The sequence below is a fragment of the Pteropus vampyrus genome, unplaced genomic scaffold, assembly GCF_000151845.1.
Source record: "Pteropus vampyrus isolate Shadow unplaced genomic scaffold, Pvam_2.0 Scaffold167, whole genome shotgun sequence".
NCBI lineage: Eukaryota > Metazoa > Chordata > Mammalia > Chiroptera > Pteropodidae > Pteropus > Pteropus vampyrus.
In genome coordinates, this window is record NW_011888948.1 from 192,146 (window position 1) to 214,673 (window position 22,528).

The following is a 22,528-nucleotide window of genomic DNA, read 5'->3' on the forward strand; positions in this document are numbered from 1 at the left end:
TATATGTCTATTTCCTTCTCCAGGGTAGGGAAGTTTTTTGTCATTCTTTCTTCAAATAGGTTTTCAGTTCCTTGCTCTCTCTTCCCTTTGGTACCTCTATAATGTGAATGTTAGCATGCTTGATGTTGTCCCTGTGGCCTTTTAAACTGTCCTGATTTTTTTGGATTTTTTTTTCCTTGTCGCTGTTCAAATTGGGTGTTTTCTGCTACTTTATCTTCCAAATTGCTTATTTGATCCTCTGCTTCATGTAATCTTCTGTTGATTCTCTTTAGTATATTCTTCATTTCAGTTCTTGTATTCTTTATGTCTTTTTTTTTTATGTTTTCTGCCTCCTTTATTGCGTTTCCTATCTTTTCATCAGAGTTCTCACTGAGATCATTGAGCATCCTTACAACCAGTGTTTTGAACTCTGCATCTGGTAGATTGCTTCTCTCCATTTTGTTTAGTTCTTATTCTGGAGATTTGTTCTGTTCTTTCATTTGGGACATGTTTCCTTGTCTTCCCATTTTGGCTGCCTCCCTGTATGTGTTTCGATGTATTTTGCAGAGCTGCTATGTTTCCCCGTCTTAGTAGAATGGCCTTATGTAGTAGGTGTGCTGTGGAGCACAGTGGCACAGTCTTCCTGGTCACCTGAGCTGGGTGCTCCAGGTGTGTCCCTTGTGTTGTTTGAATGTGCACTCCTGTTTTAGTTGAGCCTTTATTGCTATTTGTACATCAGTGGGAGGGATTGACCCTTAGGTTAATTGTTTGTGAGGACTGGCTGGTGACTGGTTGAATAGCTGATGTGCAGAGGCTGAGCAGAATTCACTTTAGCATGTCTGTGGTGCCTACTGAGTCTGCCCTTTGGTGTGTCATTTGTGGAGGTGGTTTGGTGGTGCTCTGGGGTGGTCTGAAATTAGCCACCAGGTATGCCGGTTTGGGGGCTTGTTGGGAGGGACTCTGGTGCAGGCCAAGGTCAGCTGCTGCCTGTGCCTTGCTCGGGCCTCACCTGGTATGAGCTACAAAGTAATGTACAGATCATTGCTGCTTGTTTCAGGGCTTGGAGGCACCTGAGAGTGGCTGCCCCCAGTACCCTTCTTGCCGCTTATGCAAGAGACATCAGGCCTGCAGAGTCCAGACGCCGCTTGTTTGGGGTTTGTGAACCTCTGAGAGATTTTAGAAAAGTTCGCAGTATGAGCCAAGACAGACCATTTGAGTAAAAAGCCACTGGAAGTGGCTTGGGTCAGCCTGCAATTCAAGTGGTGCAGGGTCTCAGGAAATCACCAGGGCAGAGCAAATGGTGTTAGCTAGGTCGATGGAGACTTAGATGTGGCGCCTGCCTGCAAGTGCAGTCTGGGTGAGGGGAGGGTTCAACAAAGGAACAATGGCTATGCCAGCACTTCTGTCTGGGATAAAGCTGCTCCTCTAGTCCTCATCCCTTTATTTTCACCCTGTATGTCCCTGGCACCTTTTGAGCTGTTGCCCCAGTGCTGGAGCTCAGAGTGAGTGAGTTCTTCAACAGGTCCATGTGCTCCTTTAAGAGAAGCACCTGGTACTCCATCCACCTTCTGTCTCATTCAGCCATGACGGGGTTGGCTCACTCTACCCTGTGTCTTCCTGAGACCCTGCCCCAGCCAATCCAAATTTTACAAAGCAAGGCTAGCTGCTGTCTTTGTCAGGTCCATAGACCCCCATGATCTGCCCAAGAAACTGTATCTTGTGCCAGATCCAGCATAGGCAGCAACCATCCACAGACTGCTTTGTAGTCCAGGTAGTCCTGAGCAATCAAAAGGCAGAGGCTGACTTTGTCCTACACAGGAGTTCCTCTCAAGTTACCACAAAACATACATACCCAGAGGCTGGATGTCAGACCACAACAAAGCACCATCTGACTAGCCCCATAAGCGGCATACACAAAGGTTGGTCTCAACAAGTACACGAGCCTGCTGAGGCAAATCCCACTCCATAGGGTCAGCCCCCACACAGCAGCTCATACCCTATAGGCATGGCCAGTCACCACAGCCAGTCAGCCCGAGTCAGTCCTGTTCACTGATGTGCTAACAGCAATCAAGACTTAGCTACAACAGGAAAACACACACAGCTTAAACAAGGAACATGCCCAGAGCACTCAGCACAGATGTTAGGAACACTGTGTCACTGGGCCACACAGGACACCTACTTCATAAGGCTACCTGGCCAAGGCTGGTAAATGTAACAGATCTTCCTAATACATAGAAACGAACACAGGCAATTAAAATGAGGAAACAAAACATGCCACAAATGAAACAGCAGGGGAATACTCAAAAAAAAACCTGAATGAAATGGAGGCAAACAGCCTGCCAGAGACAGAGTTCAAAACACTGGTTATAAAGATCCTCAATGAACTAAGGGGAAGAATAGATAATCTCAGAACTTCAACAGAGATAGTAAGCATAAAAAAAAGACAGAAACAATAAGAAAGAACCAGTCATAAATGAAGAATACACTAGAAGGAATCACCAGTAGATTAGATGAAGCAGAGAATTGAATCAGCGAATTGGAAAACAAAGTAATAGAAAACACCCAATCGGAACAGCAAAAAGAAAAATGAATCAAAAAAAAGAAGAAAGTTTAAGAGACTTCTGAGATAACATCAAGCATTAGGATATTTGTATCATAGGAGTACCAGAAGGAGAACAGAGAAAGCAATAGATCGAGAACCCATTTGAAGAAATGACAGAAAACATCTCTTAACCTGGCAAAGGAATTGGACATACAAGTTCAGGAAGCACAGAGAGTACCAAACAAGAGGAACTCAAAACAGACCCACACCAAGAAATATCATAATTAAAATGCCAAAGGTTAAAGATAGAGATCTTAAAAGCAGCAAGAGAAAAGCTGTCACATACATGGGAGCTTCCATAAGACTGTCAGCTGATTTTTTAACAGAAACACTAAAGGCCAGAAGGGACTGGCAAGAAATACTCACAATGATGAAAGACAGGAACCTACAACCAAGACTACTCTACCCACCTGCATTAGGCTATTAATTAAAATGGAGGGTGAGATAAAGAGCTTCTCAGACAGGAAAAAGCTAAAGGAATTCATCACCAACAAGCCAGAATTGCAAGAAATGTTAAGGGAACTTCTGTAAAAAGAAGGTGGGGACCCATAAATATGAATAATACAACGGCAATATCTATGGACCTATCAATAATCTCTTTAAATGTACATAGATTAATGCTTCAGTCAAAAAACACAGGGTGGTTGAATGGATAAGAAAAAAAGGCTCAAACATATGCTGTCTACAACAGACCCACCTCAAATCAAATGACACAAAAACTGAAAGTAAAGGGATGGAAAAAGATATTTCACACAAATGAAAATTTTTAAAAGCTTGGGTAGCAATATTTACATCAGACAAAGTAGACTTTAAAACAAAGGCTATAATAAGAGACAAGGGCATTACATAATGATAAAGGAATATAACAAGAAGATATAACTGTAGTAAACGTGTATGCATCCAGATAGGAGCATTTTTGTAAACCAATGATGAACTATCAGAAAAAAGAAATTAAGAAAACAGTCCCATTTAAAATTGCATCAAAAACAATAAAATACCTAGGGATCAAATTAACCAAAGGTAAAAGTCATTTTAAAAAGAAATTGAAGAAGACAAAAATAAATGGAAGCATATACCATGCTTGTGGGTAGAAAGAATCAACATTTTTTGTTAAAGTGGCCATACTACCCCAAGCAGTCTATAAATTCAATGCAATCCCTATCAAAATACCAGTGGAATTTTTTAGGGAACTAGAACAAATAATCCAAAAATTTATATGGAACCATAAAAGATCCCAAATGCCACAATGATCTTGAGAAAGAACAAAGCAGACGATGTTACACTACCTGAAATCAAACTATACTACAAGGCTGTAGTAATCAAAACAGTATAGTACTGACATAAAAACAGGTACATAAATCAATGCAACAGAATAGAGAGCCCAGAAATATATCCATGCCTATATGGTTATTTAATCTATGACAAAGAAAGCAGGAATATACAAGGGGGTAAAGACATTCTCTTCAATAAATGATGTTGGGAAAACTGGACCACCTTCTTATACCATATACAAGAATAAACTTAAAATGAGTTAAAAACTTAAACATAAAACCTGAAACCATAAAACTTTAGAATAAAACATAGGCAGTAAACTCTTTGGTATTGCTATTAGTAATTTTTTTTTTCCAGATATATCTTCTCAGGAAAGGGAAACAAAAGAAAAACAAATGCAACTACATCAAACTAAAAAGGGTTTTCACGACAAAGGAAACCAGCAAAACAAAAAGACAGTCTACTGAATGGGAGAATTTGTCTATGATACATCTGATAAGGGGTTACTATCCAAAATTTAGAAAAAACTCATACAACTCAACAACAAAAAGACTAACAATCCAATTTTTAAAAAGAGAAGACCTGAATAGGTGTTTCTCCAACGAGAAAATACATATGGCCAATAGACATATGAAAAGATGCTCAAGGTTACTAATCATCAAAGAAATGCAAATTAAAACCACAGTGATAGATTGGCTATCACTAATACATCAAAAAACATATTGGTGAGGATGTGGAGAAAAGGGAACCCTCATGCACTGTTGTTGGGATTGCAAGTTAGTACTGCTGCTCTGGAAAACAGTTTGGTGGTTCTTCAAAAAATTAAAAATCGAACTGCCTTTTGACCAGCAATTGCACTTCTGGGTATTTGTCCAAAGAAAACCAAAACACTAGTTTGTAAAGATCTGTGCACCCCTGTGTTCACAGCAGCGCTATTCACAATAGCCAAGATATGGAAGCAACCTAAGTGCCATGAATAGATGATTGGATAAAGAAGTTATGGTACATATATACAATGGAATATTACTCAGCTACTAAAAAAATGAAATCTTACCATTTGCAACGACATGGATGTACCTAGAGGATATTATGCTGAGTGAAATAAATCAGAGAAAGATAAATACCATATGATTTTACTTGTATGCAGAATCTAAAGAACAAAAGAAATGAACAAACTAGACAAAAACACTCACAGATACAGAGAACAAACTGGTGATTGCCAGAGGGGAAGGGAATTGGACTGGGTGAAAAAGGTGAAGGAATGAAGAAGTACAAATTAGTAGTTACAAAATGTCTTGGGGATATAGACTACAGCATAGGGACATATAGTCAGTAGTATTGTAATGCCAGATGGGTGCTAGAGTAATCAGGAAATCTCTTCATAAACTATGTAATTGTCTAACCAATGTACTGTATAACTGAAACTAATATAAAATTTTTAAAAAAGAAAGATTATTAATGATATTGTTCAAATCTTCCATACTGATGATAGCTTTTTGTCTGCTTGTTCTGTTAATTACTAAGAAATGTGTTGAAATAGCCTACCATATTAGTGGGTTTGGAATTTTCTCTAATATTTTTTAATCCAATTTTATTTTCTCTTTTTTTAGTAGGCAAGCATAGTTTGTTTATATTTTATTAATACTTGGATTTATTTCTAACAGTTTATTTTGTGTTTTCCATTTACCCAACTTTCTGTGCTGGAGTTTTCTTTTTTCCTACTTTTTTTGAAGTGAAGGTCTTTCAATCTTTGCAGAATATTTTTAATTTCACTCTCTTATTGAATGGTTTAGAAATCTCAGTATAAATTTCTAGTTTGATAGTTATTTTCTCTTAAGACTTCGAAAAGCTTTTTCACATTGGGTTTGCTTCCAGACACAGATATTGTAAAAACCACTGCTAAATATAAGCCAAAAAGAAAGGAGAAGACTCAAAGAGTCTTATCAACATTGTTGTCATTGGACTCGTTGATTTAGGCAATTCTACCACTACTGGTCATCTGACCTACAAATGTGGGATGGACAAAAGAACAATCGAAAATTTTGAGAAGGAGGCTGCTGAGATGAGAAAGAACTTCTTCAAGCATGCCTGGGTCTTGGATAAACTGGAAGCTGAACAGGAGTGTGGTATCACCATTGATATCTCCCAGTAGAAATTCGAAACGAGCAAGTATGTGGCCGTCACTGATGCCTTGAAGATACAGAGACTTTATCAAAAACATGATTATAGGTACATTTCAGGCTGACTGTGCTGTCCTAAGTGTTGCTGCTGATGTTGGTGAATTCGAAGCAGGTATCTCCAAGAATGGGCAGACCCGTGAGCAAGCCCTTCTGGATTACACATTGGGTGTGGAACAACTAATCGTTGGTGTTAACAACATGGATTCCACTGAGTCGCGCTACAGCCAGAAGAGATACTAGGAAATCATTAAGAGAGTTAGCACCTACATTAAGAAAATTGGTTACAACTCTAACACTTGTGCTAATTTCTGGTTGGTCTGGTGGCAACATGCTAGAGCCAAGTGCTAACATGCCTTGATTCAAGGGATGGAAAGTCACCTGTAAAGATGGCATTGCCTGTGAAGGAACCACACTTTTTGAAGCTCTGGATTGTATCCTGCCACCAGCCTGTCCAACTGATAAGCCTGTGTGTCTGCCCTTCCAGGATGTCTACAGTATTGGTACTGTCCCTGTGGGCCAAGTGGAGACACGTGTTCTCAAACCGGGCTTGGTGGTCAGCTTTCACAGTCAGCATTACAACTGAAGTAAAGTCTGTTGAAATGTACCATGAAGCTTTGAGGGAAGCTCTTCTGGGGAACAGTTTGGGCTTCAATATCAAAAAATGTGTCTATCAAAGATGTTCATTTTGACAGTGTGGCTGGTGACAGCAAAAATGACCCACCAGTGGAAGCAGCTTGCTTCACCACTCAGGTGATTATGTTGAACCATCTAGGCCAAATCAGTGCTGGATGTACACCTGTGCTAGATTGCCACCCTGCTCACATCGCTCTTAAATTTGCTGAGCTGAAGAAGATTGATTATCATTCTGGAAAAAAGTTAGAAGATGGCTGAAGGTTTTGAAATCTGGAGATGCTGCCATCACTGATACAGTTCTTGGCAAGCCCATATGTGTTCAGAGTTTCTCTGACTGTCCTCCTCTGGGCTAATTTGCTGTTCACGATATGAGACAGATAGTTGCTGTGGATGTCATCACAGCAGTGGACAAGAAGGCAGCTGGAGCTGGCATGGGTCACCAAATCTGCCCAGAAAGCTCAGAAGGCTAAATGAATATTATCCGCAATACCTGCCACCCCAGTCTTAATCAGAGGTAGAATAGTGGTCTCAGAACTGTTTGTCTTAATTGGCCATTTAAGTTTAACATAAACTGGTTAATGGTTACAACGCATTGTAAAACCTTCAGAAGGAAAGAATGTTTCGTGGACCATTTGGGGTGTGTGTGTGTGTTTTTAAGTTATTAATTTTTAAAATCAGTATTTTTTAATGGAAACAACCTGACCAAAAATCTGTCACAGAATTTTGAGATCCGTTAAAGTTTAATAAGGAAAAGAAAAAAAAAAGACCGAAAAAATTAGTACACTTTTCTTTTGCTGTTGCAGCTGAGAAATTTACTATTCTAATTGTTATTCCTTTATAAATAATGTATATTCTCCTCTCTGGATGCTTTTAAGGTCTTTACTTTGTTTTGGGCATTGTACTACTGTGTGTTTAAGAGTGGATTTTGCGTTCTAGGTGTTTTTCTTAGTTTTATTCTGATATTATTGATATATATAGCTCTGTATAAGTTTAAGATTTATAGTATAATGATTTGACCTACGTATAGTATGAAACGATTACATAATAAGTTTAGTTAATATCCATCTCACATAGATACAAAAGAAAAAGGGGGGGAAAGTATTTTTCCTTTGTGATAATAACTTTTAGGATCTGTTCTTTTAGTAACTTTCAAATATATCATACAGCAATATTAACTATAGTCATTGCGTTGTGCATTACTTATTTATCTTATGGCGGGGGGGACAAGTCTAACCCTACCCACCCCCACCTCTGTAACCACAATCTGGTCTCTTTTTCTATTTCTTAAGATTTCACATATAAGTGAGATCATACAGTATTTATCTTTCTCTTCCTGACTTATTTCACTTAGCGTAATACCCTCTAGGTCCATACATGTAACGAATGGCAGGATTTTTTTCTTTTTTTGTGTGTCTTAATAATATTCCATTGTGTATATATATATATATACCACAACTTCTTTATCCATTCATTCACGATAGACACTCAGGTTTCTCCATGTCTTTCTTGGCTGTTGTAAATAATGATGCACATAGTGGTACAGATCTTTTTGACATAGTATTTTCATTTTGTTCAGATCTTTGCCCAGAAGTGGAATTGCTGGACCATATGGTAATTCTATCTTTAATTTTTTTAGTAATTTCTATACTCCATTTCATAGTTTTTGTACCAATTTACATTCCCACCAACAGTGCACAAGGATTTCCTTTTCTCTACATCCTCCCAGTATTTATCATCTCCTATCTTTTTATGATAGCAATTCTAACAGATATGAGGCAATATCTCATTGTGGTTTTCATTTGCACTTCTCTAATGAGTAGTGTTGTTGAGCACCTTTTCATGTACCCTTTGGCCATTTGTATATCTTCTTTGGAAATATGTCTGTTTTGTTCCTTTGCCCATTTTTAAATTGTATTATTTGTTTTTTTGCTATTGAATCGTAAGAGTTTTTTATATTTTTTGCATGTTAACCCCTTATCAAACATGATTTGCAAATATTTTTCCCCTTTCTACAGGTTGTCTTTTCACTTTTTTGATCATTTCTTTTGCTGTACAGAAAGGTTTTCACTTTGATATACTCCCACTTGTTTATTTTTTTTATTTTGTTGTTTGTGCTTAAGTGTCATATCCAATGAATCATTGCCAAGACTCATGTCAAGGGGCTTTTTTCCTTATGTATTCTCTGGGACTTTTATGATTTCAGGTGTTACATTTAAGTCTTTAATCCATTTTGAGTTAATATTGTGAGTGGCCTAAGATAGTTTCATTCCTTTCATGTGAATATCCAATTTTCTGGTACTATTTATTGAGGATTCTCTTTTCTGCATTGGATATTCTTGGCTTACTTGTCAAATATTAGTTGGCATATATACATGGGTTTATCTCTGGGCTCTTGATTCTGTTCCATTGATCTGTTTGTCTGTGCTTATGCCAGTACCATATTGCTTCCATGACAATAGCTTTATAATATTGCTTGAAATCAGGAAGTATGATACCTCCTGCTTTGTTCTTTCTCAGGATTGCTTTGGCTATTTGGGGTCTTTTGTGGTTCTATATAAATTTGGGGATCGTTTTTTTCTACTTCTGTAAAAAATGCTATTGGAATCTTGATAAGGAATACATTGACTCTGTAGATTGCTTCAGTAGTATGGGCATTTTAACAATATTAATTCTTCCAGACCATGAACACAGGATACCTTTCTATTTATTTATGTCTTCTTTCATTTCTTTTATCAATGTTTTATCATTTTCAGTGTAGAGATCTTTCACCTTCTTAAATTTATTTCTAAATATTTCATTGTTTTCGGTGAGAGTGGGAACCCTTGTCTTATTCCTGATATTAGAAGAAAAGCTTTCAACCTTTCACCACTGAGTATGATGTTAGCTATGGACTTGTCATATATGGCCTTTCTTATGTTGAGATGCATTCTTCTAACACTTCATTTGTTAAGAGTTTTTATCATGAAAGATCTTGAATTTTATCAAATGCTTTGTCTATTGAAATAATTATAGCTTTTTTTGTTCTATTAATGTGATGTATCTTATTTATTGATTTGTTTAAAATGAACAAACCATCCTTGCATCCTAGGATTAAACCCACTTGAGCATAATGAATGATTATTTTTAAAAAAACTTTTTTTCATTTTAATTAGTTTCAAGTATACCGTACATTGGTTAGACATCTATATAGTTAGTAAAATGATCCCCCTAGTTGCTCCCTCCCTCCCCTGACCCTCCACCTAGCCAGCGTATTAATGCTAACTGCATTCCCTATGCCGTGCTCCCCATCCCCATGACCATCCATCAGCTACTAATTTGTGCTGCTTTAACCCTTCATTCCATTCTCCCAGCCCCCTAAACTCCCCTCCCCCGTGTCCATCACCAAATTGTCCACTATATTTGTGAGTCTGTTGGTGTAGATAATACAGGCTCGGTTCATCCCTCTGGCGACCAAATCAAAGTTGTGATGTAAACAAGGAGCAGCAGCAAGGAAAAATCTCCGGGGATCTAGATGAACAAGCCCTGCAATTAGGGAGAAATCCAAGAAATCACCCTGCAATGGCAGAAGGTAGGAGAGGCCAAAGACACCAGGCTGCCCAGTCCTGAGTGGTGAGCCTAGACCGAGGCTGCAGCAACGGCAGCCGCAGATGCCTCTTAAAGAGGCCGCATCCACAAACAGAATTTTGTGGTGACGGACCTGCTCACTCTGAGCACCAGTGCACGCAGGGGTCACCAAGGACTTACAGAGAGACCTTGTCAGAGTGAAGGCCGAGGAGAGACTCGCTCTGTACAGAAGTGCCGCAGTATCCATTGTTCCCTATATAGATGTCTAAACAAAGTATTGTATACTTGAAACTAATTAAAATAAGTAAAATAAGTAAATTTTAAAAAAAAGAACTTTTGTACATAAAAGAACATTATGAAGGAAGTAAAAAGACAATTTATAGATTAAAAGTCTAATGTCTACAATATATAAAAAGCTTTTATAACTCGGCAAAAAGACAGACAACCCAATTAAAATTGGATAAATGACTCGAATACACATTTCTCCAAAGAAGATATACAAAGAGCCAACAAACACATGATAAGGTGCTCAGCATCAGTAGCCATTAGGGAAATGCAAATCAGAACCACAATGAGATGCCACTTTATGCCCACATGATGGCTATAATCAAAATAACAAGCATTGGTAAGAATGTAGAGAAATTAGAACCCTTATATATTATTGCTAGGCATGTAAAATGATGCAGCTACAGTGGGAAAGTTTGGTGGTTCCTCACAAAGTTAAAACATAGAATTACCTTATGGCCTAGCAGTTCTCAATCTAAGTATATACTTCAAAGAATTGAAACAGGAACTCAAATACTTGTACATGAATGTTTATGGCAGCACTGTTCTCAATAGCCAATAAAATGGTCCAAACGTTCATCAGTGTTTGAATGGGTACACATTGTGATATAGCCATACAGTGGATTGTTATTCAGCCATAAAAAGGAATGAAGTACTGATACATGCTGCAACCCACATGAACCACAATAACATTATGCTAAGTGAGAGAAACCAGTCACAAAAGATCACGTATGATTCTATTTATATGATACATCCAAAATGAGTAAATCTGTAGGAACAGAAGGCAAATTGGTGGTTACCAGGGTTTTGGAGAAGGAAAAAGAGTGATACTTTAATGGGTAAGGAAGGGGCGTTTTTTGGGAGTAGTAAAATTTTTGGAACTAGAGGTAATGGTTATACAGTGTTGTGAACATACTAAATTCCATGGAATTAAACACTTTAATATTAACTAAAAATTAAATTTTATGTGAATTTATCTCACTAAAAATGCTAGTAGTGACTGTGGTGGATTATAACATTGATTTTTAAAAGAATCATAGTAAGAAACATTTAAATAAGGGTGTGGGATAAGGGGAAGAATATAGAAAATAAGTCTCTGCTTAACAGAAGAATGCTAACTGGTAAATGTAGAAACATTGATTTTTTTTTTAATTACCATTTACAATTACCATAATAATGATTTAGTAATAATTGCTGAAACCATTGAGTGAAAGATGGTTGGAGAATAGGACAGTCACAGAGTCTCAAAGTATCACCGTATTGATTGTTTATTATTTTCAAAAGGAAATGGTACCTTTATAAAAGAGACATCTGACAGAAATCACCTAAACCAAGTGATCAAACTTAACACCCCTCAAGTACTCTAAAATGGCTTATCAAAATAGAGTGCGTGAGAGTGAGCAAATGTGGCAACATGTTAAACAATTGGTGGATCTAGTTGAAGGGAATATAGTGAATCTAGTTGAACCAATCTTGCAGTTGTCCTGTACGTATGAAATATTTCAATATAAGAAGTTGAGGTAAAGGTGAAATTTGAATATGACCCTTCCCTGTGTAATAGTTTTGCCTAAAGATTTAACTCCATTGCTTGATATTTAAGGATCTTCATGATCTAGCCCCTGCTTATTAATCCCAATCTTCTCTCTTTCCATAGCATTTCTCAAACTAGTTTAAACTTTAGCTATACCACACTTCTCCGTTTTCAAATTGTCCATGACCTCTTTCATCTTCATTACTTCATACATGCTATGTGGCTCTCTTCTTAAAATGTCCTCTTCCCATTTTTAGCCTGTTAACTCTTGGTTGTCCCTATGAACATTATATAGAAAAACTCCTTCAAGATTTTTTTCCTGCTTATCCTGCCCTGAATGGAGCCTATAGTACATTGGTCATATCCTGATTATACCACTGATGACACTGTACAGTTAATTGGCTGTGTACTTGTCTGCCTTCCTCACTAGGCTAGACTTTTTGAGGCCTTGGACTGTGATTTATTCTTCTTCTTGCTATTCACAGTACATATAAGAATAGGTACTAAACACTGGTGTTTAATAATTGATTTTTAGATTAAGGAATAAATTTCACTGCTTACATTTTTTGGAACATCTTATAATTTAAAAGAGGCCTGTTTATTCTTTTTTTACTTAATAGCAAAATTTATTAGTTATGTATATATCATGTTTGGTTTTCTTAGTTTTATTTCTTTTTTACAACTTTATAGTGAATAAATTTATTAGAGGAACAATTAGTATTTTATGTAACTTCATAATACCAATACTGTTAGATGATCATGGTTAAAAGAAATAACATGTATGTAAAGCACACAGCATGGTGTGACATAGCACTAATTTGGGTCTTGGACCCTATTAAGAATTTAATGAAATCTAAAGAAAACAGTGAACATTTTTCTAGAAAGTTGTAATATCTACAGAAAATTTCATATACAATTCTGGTGGTTCACAGACCCTTTGAATGGATATCTGTGGCTCCCAGGTTAAGAACGCTTGTGCTTTAACTCAGTGCTGGCCTCAGGTAACATCCTTCAGCAATTCACCACCTCTCCCAAATTCTAACACTAATTAAGAAAGAAGTGAATAAGACAGAATAAGTTTAAAATGTTTTTTAACAACCACGGATTTGTTGAGATTGATAAAAATGTATTGGAAATAAAGGCAAACTGAAACCTAGCCCACTTTCAAAATTGTAAGTTTTTATAGAACAATTCTTAGATTACAGAGGAAATCAAGAGCAAAATAGCAGAAAATCTTTAAAAAACAGTGAAAATACTTTGATTAAAGCTGAGTTAAGTCAAATTCATAGTCTTAAAAGCATGTATTACTAAAGAAAGAATGAAATACAGTATTCAACTGAAAAAGTTAGAAAAACAACATGGTAAGCCTAAGGAAAACAAAAGAAAGGAAATAATAAAAGTTGCAAATAAAAATTAGTGCATTAAAAGAAACCTACTTAGATGAGTGCTATAACCTCCTGACAGGTCTTTCTGTACCTGATTGCTGCACTGCAGCAAGGGTAATCCTCCTGCTTAAGTAATAACTCTTGATTGCCCTTAAAATGGCTCACAAGACCCTATAAAGGCTTGTTTCTTCCTTTTCCCGCATTTCTCATCTTGTTCCTGTGTTCCCACCCCATACTCCAACCATATAGAACTATAGAACTTCTTTTGGTTCATTGACTATGATAAACTGTATGTGATATCACCTTTCCTGGAGCTTTGCACTTGCTCTTTTTAACACCTGAAAGGCCTTCCTTTTCTTCTTGCTAAGGTAATTCCTGCTCAGTCTTCAAGACTCAGCTTAAGTTTTACATTCTCTGGAAAGCAGTTACACAAACATATACATGGTGCACATATATACACACATGCTCAGTTAGGTAACAGGCTAATTGAGATACTTTGTCCTGTGTGCTCTGGTAGCACTTTACTTCTCTTACCATAGCACTTATTACCAGGAAATATCAAAGAAAGATTTGAATAGAACAGTAGTGATTGAGAAAACATCAGAAAACATTTCTAAAATTACAGTGTTTAAAATAATTAAAGTAAAACTTTTCCACAGCTATTTTTGCCAAAGTAGATAGTGGCATGGATGAGATAAGTCAAAGTCTATTGTGTGCTAAAGGAGATATCTTAAATTTAGCAAATTGTATTGGTTAGCTCTCTAGAAAAAAAATATTTCTGAATCTTCTCCAGATAAATTTAAGATGCATTAAAGAACTAAATATAAGCAATTATCTAAAAGCTAAAAAAAAATAGAAACTTTTATTTTTATCAGACCTCTAGGTCAGCATTGTCCAGTGGAAATATAAGCACATACGTACTTTAAAATTTTTTAGTAGCCACATTAAAAAATAAGAACAGGTGAAATTAATTATAATAATGTTTATTTAACCCAGTATGTTCAGAATTTTATTTCAACATGTAATCAATATAAGAATTATTAACAAGGTATTTTACATTGTTGGGGTTTTTTTATACTAAGTCTTTGAAACCCGGAATGTATTTTACACTTCCAGCACAGTTCAGTACAAACTAGCCACATTTCAGGTGCTTGATAGCCAGCTACAAGTCGAATTTAGAAACAATAGAAGAAGGTCACAATGCAAAAATAGATAACATTGGCTCCAAGAGATTAAATAATTGTATTAAAATTAAGGAGAAAACAAAATGGGAAAATATTTGCAGCATAATATAGTAAAGTATTATTAATATGCAAAAAAATTATATAAATCACTAAGAACACTTAAAGCCCCCCAAAATAAATGGGTATGATGACATAAGCAGCCAGTTTACAAAAGAGGTAGTAACAAACATAAAGATAGCATTTTACCTCATTAATAATCAAGTGCAAATTAAAATAATAGTAATGACTATTTCATATATCACGGTAACAAAGATTTTACAACTCTGATTTCCAAGGTTGCAGAAAATGTGGTAAAAGAGTGTTTCCTCATAGACTATGAGGGAAAGTATCAATTAGTAAAACCTTTTTAAAAAGCATTTACACGCAACAGATACAAGAATTATATTATAAGGAAGTGATACTAATTATAGAGAGGGGAAAAGTACATACTAAAATGCTCACTTCTGCATTGTTTTAATAATGGAAAAATTGAAGACTACCTAAGTTCCTTACGTTAGGAGAATGGTAAGTAGTTTATGGTATAGTCATTCAATGAAATGCTTTGACAAGTAATGTAGAAAAGTCTTTTTATAATATTAAACTAGAAAACGATATGGAATTGAAGATCTTATGTCTATATTTAAGGAGAAAAATTAGGCCTATGTGTAGAGAAATTTATCAGAATGTTAACAATGTTTATTTTATGATAGAAGGACTTCAGATTTTTTTCCAGTTTTCTATTTTTCAAATGTAATAAAATCAGTGTGTATTACCTATAAAATGAAAACTACTTTAAATTCTAAGATTGATTTAACACATTATCAAATATAATTGAGATATCATACTAATTCAAGTATGCCAATCCAGTGTTCTACTTGTAAATTTATGCTTTATTTTTTAAAAAACACAGTACTTAGCAACTAATGAACCAAGCATAGATGACCCAGTATGGCTTGATTTCATTTTTGTTTCAGAGTGAAGTTTATTGACTTTCCAGTAAAAGTTTGCCACTATCTTTTTTTTATTTCCTTACTTTGGCTTAAGTCTGACCTCCAGAAAAGTGAAATAATACTTTTTTAACAAATGTGTAAGGTGCATAATCCCCATTTTCCTTCCCAGTTTCATATGGTTAAATAGCTTACATCTACTCTCTTACTAGCAGTATATAATATTTTGATATACTAATTTGCTCTATCGTTTTCGTTAATACTTCTTCATCTTATTTTAAGGTTATTCTAGTTCAAGTTAACCCAGGGGAAGCATTTACAATAAGAAGAGAAGATGGACAGTTTCAGTGCATTACAGGTAAGAATGGTAATTTATTATTATATAGTCTTTCTTCCTTACTTTCCCCACCACACGAAGGCACAAACTTTGAATACCTTATGGCTTAACTGTTTCAGTAGTATCCTAATTAGTCTCTTTACCCTGGTTTCTTGATTAATCTTACTATAATAATATATATTGTTCATGTTACCCCCTTGCTTAGAAATCTTAAGTGAATCCAGTTCAGGTTCCTTAGTCTTTTTTTAAAAGATCACTTCATCTTTCTAGTCTTTCTTTTCACTTTCCCTTCAATACTCTTTTACTTTGATCTTGGTAAATTGGTAATTTGCTATCTTTTGAACCTGTTTTGTACTTTCTGTACTGTTCTTATCTAGAATTGACCCTTATCACCACCATTTCCCAGCCTATTCAAATGCTACCTATGCTTCCAGACTGAGCTCAGATCTTATCTTTAAAAGGTTTCTTTTGGTAAAGTCTTAGTGAGCATTTCCTCTACACTACTCACTAGTCACTCCACACATACATTTGTGACAAACAAAACTGTCTCCAGATATCACCAAATGTCCCCCCGAGGGGCAGAATCACCCCCAATTGAAAACTACCACCCTGTGTGAAGACAAGAGAAATGAAAAGTTCACTGGCTTTGTAATTAGAGAACTTGAATTTAAATCCCAACTCTGTCACTTGCTAGCTGCGTAAAGTTTCATGTTATTTAACCTCTGTCAGGTACGTTTCTCATCAGTGAAATTCCCATCCTTGTGAATAATAGTACACCTCATAGGATAACTGTGAGGGTTAATATGTATGTAAAGCACTCTAAACCAGACCTGACACATATAAGGCACTCAGTAAATGGTGATGTTGGGTTCTGTGGAATTAATTATGGAACAGAAAGTTACCCTACCACCTATGAAATCTCTTACTACCAATTATTGTGCTATTCATTTAGCAAGTAACTATGTATGTTCTTGTAACATTTCTTTTAACTCTAGTTATATTTTTAAAAACCATTTAAATTTTGTATGTTTAACCTAAAAAATTTATTCAGTCTTTTCAACTACATTTTAAGCACTTCGAGGGCACTTTGTAATCCCTTTAGTTCTTGGGTACCTAAATAATAGCTGTTGCTTTGATATGAAGAAAACACCTTAGAAGTAGGGCTACCGTATTCTTTATCATCCAACCCAGGATACTTTTGAGAATGAAAAAGGACCCTATCAATTTCTCCAAGACAAGTATCAGCCAAGATTGTCCCAGGAAAACCAGAACTTATGGTTCCCTCCATTTTCCTTGGGGGGTGTCTGCTTGATTTAATCAAAGAAGAAATATGCTTCTTTCTAAAGAAGCAATTAGCTCAATGATTACAATTAAAATTTTTAGTCTGCCATCTAAACCTTACATGTCTTAGATTAGTACTTTCTTTAAGTTAATTGAAATCTTTTGAGTGGCAAATAAGGGTCCACATATTTGGGCTAAGAAGAAACCAGGCAGTAGAATTTATAAGCAATATAATAAACTTTACTTGTCTTTACTTGTCAGTTAGGTTTCCATAAAAATAATTTTATTTTTCTGCTAAGTACCTCTTAGAATTTACATTTCTAGTAGAGAATACACCTTAGGTTTATTAGTATATCTTTTCAAATTGTTTTCAATAAATATCATTTATGATGGAAGCCTTTTAACTATTATAACATTGGTCTTTTCAAATGAGGATACTCATTACTATTTTTAGTGTGACTTAAAACACAGAAACTACTGATTGCAGTTGGATAGTCAGACTTTGATTTTTAAGTAACGTATTTGAAAAGTCAATTGTAACTGTAATTTGTAAATCCTCTTCCAAATTAAACCAGTTTTTTATAGAAGTTACGCCTTCAGTCAGGACCAAAAAAGCCTAATTTATAATATGGTGCCTGTAGTACTAACATCCTAATAGTAGAAACTGACTACTACTATGTGAAGATATTTTTAAGTAGGGATACATTTCTTTGCTTCAGTAAAAAAGGGAGACTCCTTTCTCTGTATGACCAATTATATAAAGGATAAGGTAAAAAGCTCTTCTCTCTTTCCTTATGTTTTTGTTTGTCCAAAATTAAAAAGTGGGATATAAGTGGAAGGAATAGTAGTGAATGAGGAGCTGGGATTTAAGTCTTTGTAAAGACCAGTGTGCCCTCATTCCAAGCAAGAGAAGACGACAGAACAAGAAAAGACTATGACCTCTGGAGCTCATCCTCTTCCTTTTCTTCCCCTTTGCCATCACTAGTTTCTGTCACATGTCAGTCATCTTCCTGAACTAGTTCTAGAGCTAAGTTAAAAAGTTAAGAGTGGAAATAGAAGTGGAGTCAACAGATAAAGAGAAAGTCTCATGGGAGGAAAATCAAATGCCAGTGAAGCTGAGAGAAAAAATAGGACACTACGGCAGTCAGGCCATCAAGTTCTTCTTTCCACAGCCACTATACTAATAATAGAAATCTCTATAGTGAAACCTAAAGACTTGCGATAAATCCAGTATAAATTAGTATGCATTTGAATTAAAGACTATTCTTTTTACAGTAGTTTTATTACCTATCAAGAATTTATAGAAAAAAAAACTAAGTTAGCAGAGATCATAGGGAACTTTAGAGATCGAAATAATCTCTTTATTTTATTGGCGGTTCAGAATTTGTTACTTATAGCAAATTATGGGCAGGACTCAATATAGTACTTTTTCTACTATAGTGTACTCCTTGGAAAAATGAATTACTGTTGTGGTTTTTTTTTTTTTTTTCATGAATTCAAGTATCTGCTGAGGCAGATACTGTGCAAGTTGCAGGTGACTCAGAGAAAACTAAGACACATTTCCTGCCATTCAAGAACACAGTGTAGTAAGGAAGAAAGGGAATAAATTAGCAGTTGTATTGCAATATAAAAAGAACCGTTAGAAACATACATAGAGTGTTGTGGGAGCCTAGGATGGGTACAGTAACACAGAGTAATATGTCAGGAAAAATATTCAAGGAGAAAATGAAACATGACCTATCTTTAAGGAAAATAGTAGTTGATCAAATGGAAAGGGGGCTCAAGAAAGCATTTTAAGCAGAAGGAACAGTGTACAAAAGCAACAGAAGGAAAGAATGACTTGACTTATTTGACTAACTGCCAAGAAATGAATTGTTATGAAGTTGATAAAAGGCATGTGGATAGAGATGAATCTGAAAATGGAGTCAGATCTTGAAATGGCTTGGCTGCCATACTAAGAATTTTAAACTTTATTGTAAAGGTGAAGAAGAACCATTGAAGAACATTATGCAGGAAGATTAACATCCAATTTACAGTTCTGAATAATCAGCGATGTCTCCTATTAATAAGTGGTTACCTGTTAAAAATCTTCTTGCTGCAGATATCTAGAAATGTTCAGTAAAATGTTACAAATATTCTTTTAAATGCATTGCTGAGCTTCTCTTTCTTCCTTCTACCCCTCCCACAACAAAAAGAGGGAAAGGGGAAGGAAATAAATTATGATCCAGAAACAAGGACTTTTTAATATTTGTTTTTTCAAAACATTTCATACGTATAATGAAAAGAATATACTTTGTTCATTTGATGTGATTATTTTTTATTGTTCCATGCCATTCTTTCTGAGTCTTATCCAAAATCTGTTGTCGATCTTTCCTTACTCTTTGCCTATTTCATGTCCTTTCAGACCCTGCACAACTCTTAAATATCTAAATGTGTAGTTTCCTACCATTTACCACTTTCCAGTTTGCCATTCCTCTCATTGGCTAGGTTTATTTATACTGTCTGATTCAGACCCATACCTCATTTTTGCCATCTTAAGCCAATATTCATTTGTTTTAAAACAAATACATTATTACTTTTAAAATGACAGTACTACCTTGAATCTGTCTGTTTTTTTCTATTAAAAGATATTTTGAAACAAATCTAACAACGTGATTTTTTTTAGTGAAGTGTTTTGGTAGCACGTCAACAGATTGTCTTATATGATGATAGATATTGCAGAAATTAATCCATATTTGTAATTATACCAAGGAATGTAAAAATGTATTGAATGAGTAAATCTTTAGGTTTAGTATTAATAAATCTTTGTAACATGTGCTAAAGACTGTCCTTCTTAGTTTTGTTTTGTGGCAAGTATACAGAATAGAGAATTAGGCAAGGTTTCTGAGTTTGGGTTACTGGGAAGGTCTGAGAAACATATTTCATAGAAAATATGTGGTGAACTTTTAAGATCCCTGTTGTAGAGCTGGATTTCCTGGTGATAAATTGGTCCCATTCTTCAGACATCATTTGTTCCATGAAGTGTTTGCAGACAGATATCTCTTCATTTTCTTTCCTCTTCTATCCCTGAATGCACATACAGAAATAAATGAGGGCAGAAACTATATTTTACTTGTGTTTGTAGCCCTGGTGCTTTTCGTGTCACCCAGTACATGGAGAATGCTTGGTGAATGTTTAAGTTAAATGAGGAAGATTAAAAAAAACAACAACTAATGTCTCTTGAGCATTACTATATGCCAAGTAAATAGAGTCGATATAGACAAACAACTCTGTCTAAAAATCCTCCTTATTGAGAGATGTGGCTTCCTTTCTTCCTTCTTTCATGATACCTCAAAATGAAGAATAAAAATTTATTAATTAAATATCTAGGGGTTTTGCATTGTTATGTCACTTCTGCTTTGGTGTTATTCCATGTTGCTACATGCAAGAGAGAAAGTTATTAAAAAGCAAAAAGAATGTACAGATCAGCTGTGCCTGAATAGTTTTTATATGCCCTGGCCCCTTCAAATTTGATATTTTAGGAAGACAAGCAAAGATATTGATGATTGTTTAATTTCATTAACCTAATAGGGCAATAGTTAAGCACATTACCTGGATTTGAGTTCCAGCTCTACCACTTAGTATTATATCAATCAGATTATATTAAGCAATTTAGTGATTAATTTTACATCCTGTCTTAGACTTGTTTATATAAAAAGAGAGAGTCCATCATGTAAGGCTTGTAATATAATTAGTCAAAGAGACTATTACTAAACTATACCTTTTTGGACCTAGTGTTTGTATATGTGGAATCATAGAACCCAATTCTTACATCAGTTCTATGACCTCTAATTATGTTGATCATGAGTTTATCAGCTCTACACTTTGGTGATTTGTTTTGCAACATTGTTTTCACAGTTGAATTTCAGCAGTTGGGAGGACTTCATATTCTTCATCCATTCATTCATTCATTCAGTAAGAGATAAAAGTGAATAAGCAAGTGCCCTTTATTTCCTCCAGCTTATTTGACAGACAGACCTGCTTATATATCTTTATGGGAAGACGAATTAAAATTTGACCACAGGCCCATTGCCAGTGTAAAGGTTTGTCTTAGGTTATATTATTCAGGACTTTGTTCTCTTGAGCTCCCTTTCTGTACATTTTTAATTAATAGCTTTGACAAAAATAAATGACATGTTTATAAAATTTCAGTTGTCATAAAGCTACCAAGGACAACTAATAACATTAAGTAAATGTCAAGCTCAAGAAGATCAGCATATTTTGAACTGATAGATCAAAACCAATAGGATAAAATTTAATAGGAATAAATGTAAAGTTTCCCATTTTAATTTGAAAAATTACCCGCACTGGTACTTTATAGATGTGTATTGGTCAGGGTTCCTTTTTTAAAACTGACTCTTGTCATTTAAACATAAAAGGAGTTTATTAAGATGATAATTGAAACTCTTTCCATTTCTACTTCCCTTTCCTTCCTGACTAAAGCCATTAGGTGGAGCAGAACAATATAGAGGTCTTAGTCCATTAGGGCTGCCATAACAGAATACCATGGACTGGGTAGCTCATAAACAACAGAAATTTATTTCTTACAGTTCTGGAGGCTGGAAGTTCAAGATTAGGGTGCCAGCATGGTCAGGTTCTGATGAGAGTCCTCTGCAAGTTTGTAGACTGCTGGCTTCTCACTGTGTCCTCACATGATGAAAGTAGCAAGGAAGGTTTCTAAGGTCTCTTTTAGAAGGGCACTAATCCCATTCATGAGGGCTCTACCCTCATGACCTCATCACTTCCCAAAGGCCCCACCTCCTAATACCATCACATTGGGGCTAGGATTTCAACATGTGAATTTATGGGGGACACAAACAATTAGTCTGTAACAGCACTGAACTGGTGGGAGTGGAGGAGGTAAGCTACAGTGCCACAGAGTGGGATTTCAGGGCCAAAATTGGGTGAAGAGTTCATTACATAGGAGAACAACTTAGTGTAGAGACTCAGAGCCCAAACAGAGTGAGGAGGGAATTCACACATGAAGGTATCCTGGTACAGGGACCCAGAGTCTAAGCAGGCTGAGAAGCGTATCCTCAAGAAGAGGTGGCCTGGTGTAAGGTATAAGAATCTGAGCAAGATGAGGAAGTCATCAATACAGTGAGGTGGCCCAGCATAGGGAATCAGTGCCTGAATAAGGTGAGAGCATTCACCATAATATGAGAGCAACCTGATGCAGAGAGTCAGAGATCTGTGAGGAAGCCATCAGTGTGGAGGAGAAGCCTGACATGGGTTACTAGAGTCAGCAGGGTCAGATCGTTCACATGCTT

At 35.8% G+C, this 22,528-nt stretch overlaps 1 protein-coding gene and 1 pseudogene across 1 annotated transcript in view; both read left to right on the forward strand.

The window, feature by feature from the left end:
* LOC105298864 overlaps positions 1-7,824 on the forward strand; it is a 29,567-nt pseudogene extending 21,743 nt beyond the window's left edge.
* Positions 1-22,528, forward strand: part of FNDC3A (fibronectin type III domain containing 3A) — a 196,842-nt gene that overhangs the window by 60,059 nt on the left and 114,255 nt on the right. Inside the window, exon 3 of the mRNA XM_011370296.2 lies at positions 15,884-15,959. Coding sequence (XP_011368598.1) covers positions 15,884-15,959 — 76 coding nt within the window. The remainder of the gene's footprint in view (positions 1-15,883; positions 15,960-22,528) is intronic.